At 43.3% G+C, this 16,344-nt stretch overlaps 2 protein-coding genes across 9 annotated transcripts; one reads left to right on the forward strand and one right to left on the reverse strand.

Annotated features, from left to right (window-relative positions):
• Positions 1–110: 110 nt before the first annotated feature.
• On the reverse strand, positions 111–5,572 carry LOC116944873 (histone H3-like centromeric protein A). 2 transcript variants are annotated; one of them, XM_032958725.2, is made up of 4 exons: positions 5,098–5,572; positions 3,151–3,308; positions 2,443–2,517; positions 111–1,938 (listed from the first exon to the last, which is right to left on the reverse strand). In XM_032958725.2, exons 1-4 carry the CDS (start codon positions 5,243–5,245, stop codon positions 1,810–1,812), a joined length of 510 nt encoding a protein of 169 aa, XP_032814616.1. In that variant the 5' UTR covers positions 5,246–5,572; the 3' UTR covers positions 111–1,809. The 2 variants fall into 2 exon arrangements, with proteins under 2 accessions (XP_032814616.1, XP_032814617.1); XM_032958726.2 differs by having other exon boundaries at positions 3,190–3,308; positions 5,098–5,568.
• A 1,240-nt stretch (positions 5,573–6,812) lies between these two features.
• Positions 6,813–15,755, forward strand: LOC116944870 (uncharacterized). 7 transcript variants are annotated; one of them, XM_032958718.2, is made up of 8 exons: positions 6,813–7,010; positions 8,221–8,309; positions 8,470–9,192; positions 9,472–9,865; positions 10,305–10,370; positions 11,159–11,341; positions 12,639–12,685; positions 12,920–15,755. In XM_032958718.2, the coding sequence occupies exons 3-8, from the start codon at positions 8,479–8,481 to the stop codon at positions 13,661–13,663; spliced, it is 2,148 nt and encodes a 715-aa protein (XP_032814609.2). In that variant the 5' UTR covers positions 6,813–7,010; positions 8,221–8,309; positions 8,470–8,478; the 3' UTR covers positions 13,664–15,755. The 7 variants fall into 7 exon arrangements, with proteins under 7 accessions (XP_032814609.2, XP_032814611.2, XP_032814608.2 ...); XM_032958720.2 differs by having other exon boundaries at positions 6,813–6,971; XM_032958717.2 differs by lacking the exon at positions 8,221–8,309.
• Positions 15,756–16,344: the final 589 nt, after the last annotated feature.

Raw genomic sequence — 16,344 nt, forward strand, 5'->3', positions numbered from 1 at the left:
CATAGGCTATGCTGTGAGTGCACCAAGACAAACCACTCAAGATGCTTAGTCAAGCATGCTTTTGTATGAAGTGTAGCCATTGTGGCACAGCAGTTGTCATTAAATTGATGTTGCAGTGTGTAAGGAAAACTTTATTATATAGAAAACTTTAAAACAATGTAAGGCACAAACAGTTGAGGCATGCCTAGCAAGATGCAACATTTAACTTGTATAAACACTTTAAAAGCTAAGATTCATAGTCTTTGGTTTTTTCGGTAAAGTCACGTAGGTAAAATAAAAATAAAATAAATGAAAACAACTAAATTAAATCACGACGTTTCAGAGGCAACACAAGCTTCCGTCTTCAGGTGGAACGGTCACAGCAGAATAGCTGTATCAAGTCCAAGTTTGATATAAGCACACTGTATCAAGTGATACAGCTATTCTGCTGTGACTGTTCCACCTGAAGACGGAAGCTTGTGTTGCCTCCGAAACGTGATTTAATTTAGTTTTCATTATTTTACCTACGTGACTTGACTGAAAAAAACGAGTACTTTAAAAGATGAAGTTAATTATCCCAAATGCCACATTTACATAAACATTTTAAACATTTTGTAACTCCTGCAAACAATGTTTTGAGAATGCTGTTATAACTAAATTGTGTAGTTTAAAATGCTCTTCCCCACCTTTTGCACAACCATTTTTATACGTCGCCAGACTTTGACCAGGCTTTTTGTTTAGGAGCTGTATCCAACATTTGTATTTTATTTGGTGTTTCCAGGAGGCAAATACTGTTCTAAACTGCCTTAGATTAAAACTACACAGGGACACAACCAACTTAGTGTGGTAACCAAACCTATGAATTAATTCTGTTTAAACTCAAGACGTCAGTATAGTCCATGAGCCAGAGCAGAAATTGGTACCGCTCGTCATAAAACGTTAGTCGTACCCATGTATGAATATGGCTAATAGTCATTTGATAATCCACTCATTTCGGATGGTTATCACAATCCGCTTTTTATTGGCCACAGAAATTGGAACCACAAGTTATGCGCTACCTTGCGTGGTTCTGACAAGTGGGCTTATGGATGAATGTGTTCAGTCTACTACCAGGTCTGCAGGCACGAATGCAGTCCAAGTTTGATATAAGCACACTGCTTGGGAGAAATTCCAAATGTGCTCATGCAACGTTCTTGTAGCGGCTGTTTCCCTAAAATTTCCCACAAGTGAAATGCAAGAATGTGTTGCAAATATAGTGTGCTTATAGCCAGATAAACTTCTTAAAATACCTACCATCTGTCACAATAACATAAAAAAATCCCTACGGTCCTTATTACGTGGCAGAATTGTTTTATATACATTGCTAGCAGGGTTACAAATACAAATTATACAGGGTCGACAATTTATCAAGACATAAAAATGTTTCATAATACAAAGACTTGTATAAGTTAACCACTCTGGACCAAGTGTTGAAAATTAACAAGTTAAAACACACTTCACAGGTTAAAACGACCTGAGGATGTAATTATCCTTTTAAAATGCCGATATTCTATACCAGACCTACACGATTAAATTGGAAACTCCCCACACTTTTGCTTAGCTTATAACGAAGGGCCTCGGCACACGCTGCCTCTGCGCCTGTCCGTGAGCGATTTATACACGGTGAGCAAACTTAACCTTGTTCTGCTGTGTGAGTAGGCAGCGTCCACCAATGATGGGATTGGCCCTGTCGTTCTCGAAAGCTCGGCTCTGCCATCTGATGTTGCTTCCTGGTTCGTGTTATGCATGCCACGCAAAACAAATGCAGGTCCTTGTCAAAAGTGCAGCCGCTCAGAAGTGTTCTATGCCACGTATCCGTCGTGCGAGCTGCATGTCGCGTGGGAAGAGTGTCACCCGCTTGCCGTGGATGGTGCACAGGTTGGAGTCTTCAAACAGCTTCACGAGGAATGCCTCCGTGGCCTTAATGAGTGGGCAAGGTAGATGTTAAAAAAGGGAGACAAAATGACTGAGTGGCACAGCTCAAATATAACGCGAGGTTTGTAACGTTACTCAGGAAAGCCTCGATGAGCTGAGACTTCTTTTCAGGAATGTTCCTGCAGGAGAATATTTGGTCAATACCATTCATTAGAGTACTTGACCTCATGCGGGAGGAAACCAAGGGAGTGGCAGTTGCCATCTGATCACACTGTGCAACACTGTTCCTACAACACTTGGAAAGCCTTGATAGTCACCTATCCAAGTACTAACTAGGCTCAATCCCTCATAACTTGAGATCTAATGGGATCAGCTGCATTTAGGGTGATTTAGCCACAGGCCCCTTTATGGGTTTTGTATTTTGATAGATCGTGTGTATTATGAACCTTAGAGCAGTGACTGGCAGGAGAGCCCCACTCAGATATGTTTGAAAAAGTTCAATGTATCAATATTATGTGTATGTAAGATGATACAGGATGAGTCACTTACCTCCTGCAGAGCCAATAATGCAACCGATTGCCAATTCAACGGATGCACCGTAAGATGACTAGTCAGTTCCCTCACCTGCGCACAATGCACGTAACACAAAGCACAACGGCCAGACAACTCTTAATTTAAATCCAGAATGTAGCTGTAAAGATGTAACAAAATAGCAGTTAATTGAACGTGGAAATCTGCAGCTATAAAAGTTGAGGCCCAACTTGTTCAACGTCTAGCCCTCCCGTGTTCACAATTCTCACAAATTGCTTTAAATGCTATTAAGTGGTGTCTTGGTGTAGAGGTTAGCACATTGAGCTATACATATAGCAAGTTTAGCTCGGGTAATAGTAGCAGTAAATGTCAGTGGCAAGTAATATCTGGAATGGTTCTACCCCCCAACCAACTTCACTAACCTGCAATGACCAGCGTGGTGGTGTATGGTCAAACAACCTCCATGACTGGCATGGTGATGGGAGGCCTTCATTCAGCAGCCAAATGACAAAGGTATGTAAATTATGACTTAAGTGCTATAAATTACCAACAGTTTATATATTGCTATAGGTCATCCATTATCCTTGGTTGTGTTGAAAAGAAGACTGGAGCTGGGTTTGTAATCCTGGTGAAAGGAAATTATGCAGGCAAAAGTCCTCTGTCTCAGGTCAAGATTCACATGCTTTCAGAGGGCAGGATACTGCTTTTGAGGGAAAGATACATTACCCATATTGATCCCATTCCATTAGTTGATGCGTAACGAACCAGACGTGAAAATGGAAGCTTGCGGAGGAGCAGGTCTGTGGATTTCTGATACTTGCGGATCTCGAGTAGTGCCCTGGAGCCTGGCCGAAAACGATGCTTCCTTTTCGTTGGAGAGTGTTCTACACAGCCAAACAATTCAACCACATATCTGGAGTCCAATGTGTTCGCACACACCCGCACTGCTTTAAATGCGTCAGACGAGTATGCACAGCACAAATCTTGCCAAAGTTGGGGTGATGCACCTAGTTCCTACCTCACCGTACTGGATCGGTTTCAACTTAAAGCAGTCGGGTTGATTGATCCAGCACTCCCTGATTCGGCCCAGCCGTTTGCTCACAGGCAGTCAGTCACCTACTCTTCTATCGTTTCTACCATGGTTACAATTCGTATTAGCTTCACTCATTACAGTATTTTATCCACCCATACTGAGGACTCGGTTAACTAAACAGACTGTTTCGTCTCATCCACACTATGTTCAACTTCCGCAATGCAGGTCAAGATACTTCTCTTTCTGCTTGCATCACACTGCTCCACTTTGGAATTCACTCCCATCATCTCTTTTCCCAAATTCTTACAACATTGCTCATTTCAAGAAACATCAACTCTTGTCTATTAGACCTTCCATAGTAATGTTTGTTTACTGACCTGACCCTTTGAGCCTGTGCTCACCAACTATGATAAAAAAATACACCCATGTGATGAGTAAAACCACATCTCTCCTTTAAGCATAATTCATCCAATAACTGAACGTGGTGGTCACCAGACCCATACATATATTGCACCACAAAGCAGCAAGTCGTCATACACAATTCCTCATCTCCAAAGGAAAACAAGCACATCTTGGCCAGACTATTGACCGGGTGATTCCTTATAAGGGATCCTTATGGTGGCCCAAGTGCCCCCATTGAACAGCCGTGGTCCTCATTTATAATCAGCTAAACACAGTGGTCAAAACATAGCCCTACAAATCTGGTCGCCTGAGTTGAATTCCGGGTCGTGAATTAGACCGGCGGTAAAATTTGAGCATAGCGTGAAGTATGGTAAAAAAAAATCAATCATGACCGACACAATACGGGGAGACCTTCATCCAGCAGTGGACTGACCACCAATTGTACATCATTAATATTAAGATCTCATCAAGAGACCAGCAGAGCATGTCGCAATTCAGAGGCAATTTTCTGCTGTAGCTGTCATCGGTGTCACCGCACCTCGTCAGTACATCCTTCTGCCGGATCCAGAAGTAAGTGCAGACACCCGACCGCCAATAAATACGATTACTGTATTCATATTATTCTGCCACTCACGGATATAGCGACCAAATAGGCCTATCGCCGTACGCTCTCAACAGATCTCGAAAGCTAAGAAGTGTTGAGCCTGGCGAGCACTTTGATGGGTGACCAAACGGGGTTTGCCCGGTGCTGTAGACGTCTGCGAGGTTTTCACCGGCTTCTCCAGTTTTCTCATACTAATTTAAAGCCAAACACTCATCAATGGAATCGGCTAAACAATCCATATGTTGCAGGACCAGCCTGAAAAAATCTTGAGACCCGGATAAGGAATAACCATTTTTAATATTGATAATGTCACCATTATCATCGATCGAATGATCGATGGCGTTTCCAAGCAAATTATTTAGCGATGCTGCGTTGGCGGCGGTGCTCGAGCACGATTAACAAACAAAAACACCCTCAACGCATTCGTCAATAACACCGTGGCCTTTAAAGGAAAAATGCACATAGTAGGCGACGTTTCGGGCAATGGCCCTTCTTCATAGCAGATCCTTTGGCTACCACCGCTGTGTTAACCGTACCCTAGAATCTGCTTTTGAGGACAAGATACATGTATCTGCTGCTGTTGACAACGTAAGCAGCCATTGCTTTGCCCATGAGCCTTGCGCCTTGGTCTTACCTCTCGCAGGGCGCCGGGCGACAGAAGACGAGGGGCTGGCACGCACCCTCCGCTCGGGGGACTCCGCGACAGGCAGCGGCTGCCTCCGCTTTGGCGCCGGAGGTTTACGCTTGGAGGCGCCGCCCGTCGAGGTACTCTTACGGGGCATGGCGGTTTGTAATTTTAACACGTACAAACAAACAAACCCGGTCGTAAAAGAACGTCAAAAGGCCCCGAATTGAACACGAGAAAACGATCTACGGAGAAGCTGGTGAATGATAACGGATGCGTTTTACAACAAAGGAAAAACAACCACGCACACACTCGCTAGTTTGCCGAGAGCTCTATTGTGTATGATTAGATTGCGGGTTAAAGGGAGCGGCGCTGCTGTGTGCGGTGAGGGGCGTGAGGACGTCACACGTGGAGCCTCCACCGCCACAAATTCAAATTCCGCGACCGTTGGGGTTGCCCCGGCAACAGACCGGAACCGGAAACACGCAACCGCACCGCTATTTAATTAATTATTAACGTTGCCTGTAAATTTTGATTTAAAGCTTTCGTGACTGCAGTAATTCATATTCTTAGTTATTTCGGTAAAGTCACGTTGAAGGGAAACAATAAAATAATAAAATATATAAAACAATACATTTCTCACGACGTTTCGACTGCAACACAAGCAATCATCATCAGGTGTGAAAACCACAACACCTGATGATGATTGCTTGTGTTGCAGTCGAAACGTGAGAATTGTATTGTTTTATATTTTTATTATTTTATTGTTTCCCTTCTACGTGACTTTACCGAAAGAACCAAGAATATGAATCCCTGCAGTCACGAAAGTTTTAAATCCTTAATTTCTATTTATGTACCATATTAATAATTCACTTCGACTGTATTTATATGCCATATTAATTATTGTCGACTATATTTTTATACTATATGAATTCTAAACGTTTACTATAAATGCCAAATTATTTAATTATTAACGGGCACTTTATTTATATATTTATATATAACTGTGTTTATATAATGGATTTGTACTGGTTTAACACGTAGGCTTTCGCGATTAATATCCATAATATAGTTTTGGAGGGGTTAGGTCGCGTAAATATAAATGTGTCGTTAAATCCGCCACCACCCGACACAGCCAATTAGTAAGGTTTGTCGCGTAAACAGAACATGCAAAATCGTTACGAGTACAGCACACCGGTGTGTTGGAGAGTAAATCCACAACATTTACAATCTAAGTGCAATCGAGAGGATCAATCTATGTACCCCGCGTGCGAAGAGTATGGCCAGAAGTCTGAATTATATAAAGTTGAATACTGAAGTATCCAATAAACAATATATAAACAATATATAATAGTTTGGAAGTACAAAGCATTTTGGGAACGTTGGCCCAGTTTTAAACAAGAGTAGCGGTATAATTATTATTGCAACATCAACAGCCACTGAGTGGCGGTGACGTCACCACAGCGCTTGTGCCAGGCTAGGTGCACCCACGCCAAGTCACCGTTCACGTGACCGCCACGCTGTTTGGCCAGCGTTGACGTGATGACGGCATCACGTACCGTACGTGATGCCGTCATCACGTAAGGTACGTGATGCCGTCATCACGTAAGGGACGTGAGCGAGGAACACCATAAACGTGTGCGATGACGTCAAGACGCGGGCGCCACGACGTTTACACGCGGGGTCAAGCTCGTGGGAAATAATTACGTCACCACGCAGATGCGTGCGCGATGACATTACCACGTGGACGTCGGCACGTGAGGACGCGATGACGTTGACAACTGTCGGGAGGTCAAGGGTTAAAGTGTCCATTTCTGTTGAAAGTCTGTTTATTTTAATTGTGCAATTGTAGTTTGTGGTAACGTAGCGGTCGTTATAATGAAGTAAGATTTTTGTTTTAATTACGCAACGACAACTTTCTGGTGCGTGTATATAACGATTGTTTTACTGCAGGCGGCGCTTGCATGCTTTGTTTACTAAATGCGTTGTATGTACATTATGTTAAACTCGCACTCTACGTATCGGAGGTTATCGACAACTTAGTTTTTGTATTGTGATAACGCTTGGCCAGTGGTGCGCAAGCAACCAAAGACGGCCCTGTTACCTGATAGCACAAAGAGAGTCCAGAGAAAGCTGCTATCTCTCTGGCCTCCCTTATATGTTGTGAAGAAGGGCTATTGCCTGAAACGTCGCCTATTACACGCTCGTTTCTTCTTAAAGTCCCAGTGTTATTGACAAATGTGTTGCGTTGGTTGACTTAACGTGGGATGGTTCGGGTTAAATACCTTCACGGTTACCGTATTGTTCGGCTTATAAGACGCTCTGGAAAGTAAGTATCGTCAGGTCTCAATAAATGTCCACAGATCTGGGGGTATATTTGATTTGTTCCAAGGGTGATCCCATTTAACCAGTTTCCCGGCTATGTGGTGCGTGAGCACAGCAATAACAAAAAGACAAAAAAACCCATTAATATTGCAGAGAAGGAGTTCAGGGTCGTTTAGGAATAAATTAAACACGCGAATTGAACAAATTGCAAACGTGGGAGCAAGATGCCGCAGAAACAGAGTTAGGTACAGGTGCTGGTAACCTCTGTGTGTTGGTCTGATAGGGAAGTTAAGAAGGGGAGTGAAGGGAGAGAACTAAGCTGTAGATTAGTGGCAAAGATATTCCAGATCTGGCCTCATGCCGGATCATTAGACGCACCTCCCAACTTTTCTTTAAAATGCGGAGAAGTGCGTCTTATAACCCGGATAATCGGGTATTATGGGATTTGTTTGGTTCATTTGGGGATTGTTACGGGTTGGAGATGGAGCAATGAAATCAGTTCGTGTGTAGATGCTAGGTGGATTGTCACATCGCAAGATTGGGGAGGCCTTCATTCAGCAGTGTATTGACCATGGCTGATGAAAGGGTTCACTGTGGGATGCATATTTGTTTTTTTACACAGTTGCTGAGTACAAGCCAATGTGCACCAAACGTAGATTGTTCAGCAACAAACAACTCTTTTCATTGTTGCCCCCAATACAGTATATGCATGTTTAAGCTACGTTGTGTGTGGCAACAGAGGGCAGAGCAGCACAGTCAATTGTTGTACTGTATATAGTTGTATGCTCTCACGTCTTCAACTCTCAGTGACCAACGTGAAGTATAATGAAGTAAATTCCACAATCTCAACGGCAAGAGGAGGCATTCTTCCAGCAGCTATAATCTGTTTATGCAAGGTGGTCAGCCCTCCTAACACTATCCAAGCTTAACCCTGCAAAGCTTCTTACATCTGACGAGATAAGATGAAGTGTACATAAACATGTGTTGTGATGCGTATCTCAAAATTTTACTTTGGATTGTTATGTTTTTTTTGTGTGCACCATTGCTTGCATGCAGCTGATTTAAATGGGGAAGACAAAGCACAAGCGACCGAAGGAGGTGCAGTCGTTAACTCTGGAAGCCTGCACTCGCAAACGTAGCAAAGCGGTGCCCTCAGAGGCCCTGCCTCAGGTGGCACCCGCGAAATCGCCTGACCATTCTCAGAACGTCAACAATAAAGATACCCGCGTAACCAGCTCAGAGAAACATGGCCCAGACAGAAAGGCCAACGACCCCAGCAGCAGCGACAGTGGCAGCAAACGCACCTCAGGGCCTTCCGGAAAGCGCTTGGGTAACCGGCTAAAGCATATATGGCGGAAGACACACAGGGAACGAAACCACTCCTCCCGCACGTTGCTTCAGCGCGGTGCTAGCAAGGTGACGGGCATGGTGGCCAGGGAGGAGACCGACAGTAAACGCTGCCAGGCAACATTGCACAAGCCCAGCAGGAAAGAGTGCAATGAGAGGGGAAATCAGGCAGAGGCCATCGTCGTCAATCCAATGCAGAGGACAGTCCTGGGTGACGTGCAGAACACGTGCCAGCTGATCACGCAGAACCGGCTCACGCAGCGCCTGGGACTTTTCAGCCAGATGGTGGAGTCAGAAGATATCAACAATTTGCTGGCCCAAGCGGCAGTTAAACCATCCAAGACGAGAGGTGCTAAGAGTGATATGTGCCACAGAAAGATGCAGAAAGCGAAACGGGATGAATCTCTCAGGTCGACTGCGCTTCAGTCCAAGGTTGTATTTGCGTATTTATTTTAGTGACTTACCTGTTCTCTATTTTGCACTCCTATCGTTTTTTTGTATTGTCATAACTTGCTGACCGACCCCTGTGAAAAATAGCTTCATAGGTCATCAGCTTCCTCCAGAATAAATACAGATGATACACGTATCACTTTTTTTGAGTATTACCATGTTTATTCCTTGTAAGAGTGTTGAATGTTGTAATTCATTTGATAATGGTGATTTTTTTATGCGATTGCAATAACCGTTATATTTTACTTTTTTTTTACGCAGGTGATCGTTGAATTAATCAAATCTCCTTCAGAATTTTCACAAATGGAGTCTGTGAGCCACAGCACGCCTCTTAGCTTGGCACGAGACAGAGCCTCTTTGTGTTCTTCTCTGCAAGGTTCACAGCTCGCAGCCGGCCATGCGGAACGTGCTCACAGAAATTCCAAAGCTTGCGAGGAGCCTGGCACAGATGAAAGGGCTACAAAGATCCGCTCCCCCGCAGAAAGCCTCAGGTCGCACACTGGTGTGGGCAGAAAGAAAAAGAAGAATAAAAGGCACAAAGACCAGGGGAAGCCAGAGTTAACTAGAGACAAAGAGAAAATGAGTTGTTGCCCAAAAGAGACAGGCGGGGCTGACAACGAATGCATCGATGGTGGACACTGGGACGCAGATACAGGCAAGGATGATGCAAAGGAAGGAAGAGCAGGGAGGTTTAGGTTGGACAAAAGAAAATTCTGTTCACTTCGATGTACAACTGTCAATTCGCTGGTGGTTGAGGACCATCTCACAACGTACAAGTCATTTGGCCATACTTTGCCACACTAGTCAGTGCAGGTTGGTGAAGGCCAGGAGCATATATGTTGGGGCATAGTAGAGTATAAGTGTATTTTACTGCACAGGCCTCTGCTGACAATGTAGTTCCTGTAGCAGGCTATAACACCTGTTTCATATACTGTGGTTACTCATCAAAGCACAAACCTGCTTTGATTTCGGGTTTTAATGAGAAAAGGCACATTGCTCGTGGTTTAATCAAAGGCACACTATTCATGTTTTCAAAATATGTTTGCAAAATGCAAAGCCTAACGACTGTCTTTGATGTGTTTGCTTCTATGCAGTGAGTTTGACATTTAAAGCTGCAAAAACCATGCAGCACTTCTTGGATTCTCGCACTTACTTCCCAGGTAATTTACATCGCACACTCCAATTAATGATATAGATACATCATAGTATTGCCTTTCATGCTACTGTAATGTTTTTGTTGTATGTACATGTCCATATAAGTCCTTTGTCAGTCCACTGATGGATAAGGGCCTCTCCACGCTGTTTGGGTAATTTGGCCATAATTTTTTAAATAAAAATTCTGATTATAGCCGATGAAGGGCTAATGTCATATACCAACTTTAAACGACATGTCGAGCAAAACTATCGCACACATAAGCTGTCTTAACGAAGGGGAGGGTGGCATGATAATCATGATACGGAGGATCCAATGTGAACGAAACTCTCCTTTAAAGTTGTGTTGCTACTGGTGGCTTGCCAAAAATACAAAGACAAAAAAACAGTGCTGAAAAGCACCCGCCTCGGCACCCCAGCGCTACCGACCGAGGCTTGCCATCCTGGGGTGGAGCCGCTATCCCCGCGCCATTGTCTCATGCACGCCTATTGTGTTTTTATATTTGTTGTTATAACGTTCTGACCTGCTTTATAGCTCTTCAGATTCCTTCAGTATAAATAAATATTCTGATCCGTCGTGACCTGTGGACGCACTGCTTGCTCCACACCTGGCACGAGCGCTCTCAATATTATAAACATATCAATACTTCCGAGGAACAAAACGCACGTGCAAGGCATTACACTCGAATGGCGAATGCATAATTTTGTTCCTTGTTTAAATCTATTTTTGATAGTTGAATATAGTCATCAGCGGTTGCATGAAGCCTGTCCACTTTGCATTGCCGCTCGTTTTCAGGTCGGCGCTTGGCGTTAGAGCACCGGCGCCTCCTCATTTCGTGTATAAACTCATCGCACCATCTTGAAGATCCAAGCCTTGGACGGATGTCCTTTCCCGGGGTGGCGCCACCACCTACTCAGGTGATAGAGGGACCCAACGCTCTGGGTGGTGCACCCCCGCCTGTGGTTCAGTGGCAGAGAGGTGAGTTTGCACACGAGATTGAAAACTCATTCTAGATTTGAAAACTCAATTCGAGATTGAAAACTCATTTATTTAGAACTGCTTTTTTGTGTTTAGCTCGTTTTTATTTCCCGCACCTCCAATTAGCATGGTTGGCTATGTACGGTGCAAAAGAAGTTCAACGTAACGTAACAGACCCCTGTGGGGGTGTATACAGAACGATGTGTGGCTTATGTAGAGCAACCGATAGAGATGAAGTTGTTAGCAATTTAGCCATTCACTTACTTTTTCAGCATTGGTGAATTGCAGATAGATTGCCTTCAGGTGTATATTTCGGGTAATAGGAAGTGATATGGTCCATGGTTTAGTTCATGACTTAGATACCCAACTTTTAAAATTGTCATACTTAACAGCTGATTGACAGTAATTGACTTTGAAGTTAGGCCACGTAATTATTAAATGTCATCAAGAACCCCCCCCACCCCACAGCCAAATAATACACAATGAGATGACAAATATGTTGTTATGAACTCAAAAAGGAAAACTTGAGATTATTAGTTTTAGGTGTAATGGGAAATTAGGGAGAGTTGAGGGTATGAGCATTATCAGATTTAAATGGTGTATCCTAGCATTTGGGGGGCGAGGGAGTTCCAGACTGCGAGGAATTGCAACGGAGGAGTGACTTCCCATTGTGTGGAGTCCTTAGGGGCCGTCCATAAATGACGTGACGCACCTGGGGGGGGGGGGGTCAGACATTTGTGACGATATGTGACGAGGGGGGGGGGGTTTGAGAAATATGACGTCACATCAAAATGCGCAACTTTAAATAAATATAGACAACACGTTCTACTTAATTAAATAGACTTTTTAATAAATGTTTTCTCCTACAACATCAGAGTGCAGCGCCACATTAAATACGCACTACAATGACAATAGTTTAAAGCGATTTGAAGCGGTTTTTTTTTTGGGGGGGGGGGGGTGCAGAGCTTTGTGACGTCATATTTGAGGGGGGGTCTGACTTTTTGTGACGCCGTGTGACGAGGGGGGGGGGGTCAAAAATCGTCCAAAATCGCGTGACGTCATCTATGGACGGCCCCTTAGCTGCGGAGAGGAAAGAGCACATGGGGGAGTGTAGAGCGAGATGGTAATAGGCTGGGTGGGGTAAGTCCATGGGGGATCTTGAAAACTGTGAGAATCACCTTGAATGTTGATGTGGGAACAGATTGGTTAACCAACTCTTGTTGCAGAGATGAGCCATTATGGTTGTGTAAACAATTATATTGGACATCCATCCAAGCATTTATTCTCTCCTTTGCAGGGTTCTTTGAAAGGGAGAGAGAAACCAGTGCTTGCTACCAAATGTCTGTAAGTGAAGTCAAATGATTGTCTTGTTTTATAACTCCCACCATCACTGTTGATTCTAGATTGTTCATTTGAATCCTATGCCATAGCATACAACCCACTTTAAAAACGTGACATCTTTTGGTCAAATGTTTTATATTAGCCTTTTTTCGATTCGTGTAAATGAAAATGTGTAATTAAGATTTAAGGGGGAAAAGTGACGAATTGTGACGAATTTATATTCACTGTTTTGAGCAGAATATGTGTTTCCAGACCTGGCTTCACAAGCAACAGCAGGCCAAGTCCTTTCTGCATGACCATGCAGCAGCCCTGTGTCCACTCCCCACAATGTTCTATCCAGCAGCTGTCAGCGATCCCACTGTGATGTCAACCCCTCTCTCGAACTTCGCCCTCTCATTTGGTCCCAACTTCCAACCTGCTCCTGTTGCCGCTGCAGGTAGCTGTTTTGAAAATGTCTCTCAAATCCGCCAGTTCCTGCCTCCAGTTGGGGTTGCTGGCTTCGCTCCAAAAGCATGCGACCGACGTACTCTGAAGCCTCACATGCTCCACCAGTCGGAGGTGGTGAGGTGTGAGAATTTTTCACGGCGGTCAAGGGCAGCGGCTCATAGCCCAGAAGATGCGTTTGTGCGTGATCACCAACCCTGCACGAGCAACGGCCACTTCTGTGCCTTTGTAGACAGCTTCCCAGCGCATGTCGCCAGGCAGCCTGACGAGGCTAGGCCACGTGAGCAGTTTCCTTCGAATGGTCAATTTGCCTTTGAACAACACGGTATGCGTGAGTTTCATCGCGGTTTGTCGCAGCACCACGTTAACCCGGAGTCTGCCCATAACAAGGAGTGGTTCGACCATCGGGCTAACACTCACCAGAAGTATTTGCGTTACCCGGAGCCAGCAAAGGTTCCCACACATCCCCAGCTCGCGTTTTCTGCCTCGGATTACAATCTGGAGGAATGGGAGTATCCCCGAATGTACATGTATTGAACAGTGTTTGACAAGTGCGTAATTGTTGGCAGCCAAAGACTGCATGTTGGCAGCCAAAGACTGCATATTGGCACAAATTAATGACTGGCGGGAAGCAGTTGTTTTGTGATGTGGCTAAGAAGTGTTCGTATTTTGTAAAGTTGAAGTATGAACATTGGATTAATTCAGTTTACAATAGCTTATGAAAAGGTTGAGGATCGATTTCTTGGGCCGTATGACCAATTGTAGCAGTTGCGTGAAGATGTGCCATTACGATTCCAAATGTGTGCAGCTTATGTAATCACAAACGTGAAGGGAGTCACATTTTTAAACAAGCATCCATCTTTCAGTGAAGCTTACTTATACTTTATATTTGCCTAAAACTAAGGTATTTATATAAATTTTTCGAGGAATTTATAAGAGAACTGATTTAACTCGTACATAAATAAATGGGTTACTAGATTACCCAGGTTGCACCTGATTTAGTTTGATCTTAGAAACTAAGCAGGTTAAAGGCCGGATGTGCTTGGATGGGCAGCCACCATGCATAAACCAAAGGCTGCTGTGGGGCTATATTGCCACCAGAGAGAAGTGCAGAAACAGCCATTGTGATAATGTACCATGCGCCACCTTCAAGTTGTTCTGACCAGTGTGATGAAGTTGGGTTAAATATCCCCATGATCCACACAGCATGGAGAAGTGGCTCTCGTAAGCAGTGGTTTGACAAAAGCGCTGCACATGTACATTACAAGAGTATCAATTGAACAAACTTTTTAGATATAGGATACAATGTTATATATATTGTCTTTTGTTACATTTTACAATCTAATGCATGAAGGTAAATTTGTTCTTATAAGTTACTTTTACTATTCGAAACATTTGTGGCTGAAACCAATACAACATCGCTAGCACTATGTAATTTGTTGAATTTGTTTAATGTATATGACAATATTTTTGTCGATTTTTATAATATATTTGAAAGTGGAAGAAAATGAAATGAATTGAGAGCTTTCCTTATGTTTAAAATTATTTATTTTTGAAACCACATGTTTGGATGTTTTGCAGCTTTTGCCCATACATTCCTGCCTGATTCGCATTAAACTGTCTTGTCATCTCAGGAAGCAATGCATTGCTTGGCAGTGTGTTTGATTTTAACCTGCTGTACGACCTTGGTGAAATCTGAGTGGAGAATGTACGCTTTGGCCAATCAAAATAGGGAGTCGACGCATGGCCAAGACCAAAAGGCTTCGTTTAACTAGACAGAATCCTCAATCTTTTTTTGCATCTGATATCCTTTCATACAATGAGTATGGATCCTTTCTGTTGATAAAAAAACCTAATTTTATCACATGAATTTAACTTAATTCACGTGCAAAAATTATGGTTATCCATTCGTCGTATGTGAAAAAAAAATGCGTGGTTGTACCGATCAACATCGCGAAAGTGCGTCTGAAATGGGTTTTGACTTGCAAATACCACTTTGTTGATACATCTATTGGTTTATTTTTATGGGTTTCAACTAATTATATAAACAGAAAATGTAGGTTTTCATAGCCAACACATCATAAACGTAACTGACCTGATTATATTGCGAGGTGGCAGAGGATTGCGCACCCCTCGCCAACATTTAATAACTAAGAGTGGACTAATTATTTGATTTCGTCGACTAGACTAGAATTCCTGAGATAATCTTTAACAGAAATCCATTGGCTAAGATTTGACTCACGATCTGCAATTTGTTGTGAATTTGCTTAAGACCATGACTTAAGATATTTAAGAATGCGAATTGTCGCCAGTTTAGAGATAGATCTGTGGCTCATTTCATTGACGTAGTAAAAAGGAAGTTGGCTCTAATTGCATCACGTTCCAAAGTACAGAGGAGTCGGAATCACCACACACCTCTTCGTCATTACCAAGGCCGGAGGAAATGTTTACTGTGAGGTTTAAGAGTTATGTTCGTTGTGCTAAAACATCATGCATTACAATCCCCTGTCTGTCTTACATAACATCGTGGGTAAAATATAAACAGGGTGATTAAAATCAGGGAATGTCTAAGTATGAGCAAGCCAGTATATTTCGAGCCTGTAAATGAGTAAACGCACTGCTGCCGTTATGTAATCATTGCGAGTCATGTTTGAGTGGAACGTGTGTCGTGTATTTCATTATTCAACGTAGACTTTGGCGCAAATTGCCGATTCATCGGTTACGGGGAAGTTAAATAAACTTTTACACAATTTTTCCATAAACTTTCACCGTAGTATTGAGATGAATTTCGAAACAGGTTTGAAAGCGAGGTGTGAATTTCGTGTAAAAGCATGCAATTATATGCTTTGGGTCTTTCGGTAAAGTCACGTAGATAGGTTCAAAGAAAATACAAAACTACGACGTTTCGATCGCAACACAAACGGTCGTCTTCAGGAAAAGGGGGGGTTAGCTTCCATAGGCAAACTATAAGGGTTTGAAATGGTAGTAGCCCAAATGTCAGCAGCCAATGGTTGGTTTTCCACCAATCAAAGGGCTGGCAGGTGAAAATTGGCATGTTAATGAGAGATTAGCATGTTAATGGGAAATCGCAGAGCCGCAACCGAGGGGTAGTCCGCGCGCGAAGTGGCTGTGCGAGTGTGAATCCTGTGAAAGCGCAAGTTTGAAATGGGCGTAAAGCAATTATCATTACAATTCGTTTATGAAGATGGTTATGTTAA

This window comes from Petromyzon marinus, chromosome 22 (assembly GCF_048934315.1).
Source record: "Petromyzon marinus isolate PM22_M1 ecotype Great Lakes invasive population chromosome 22, UKy_Petmar_22M1.pri1.0, whole genome shotgun sequence".
Taxonomy (NCBI): domain Eukaryota; kingdom Metazoa; phylum Chordata; class Hyperoartia; order Petromyzontiformes; family Petromyzontidae; genus Petromyzon; species Petromyzon marinus.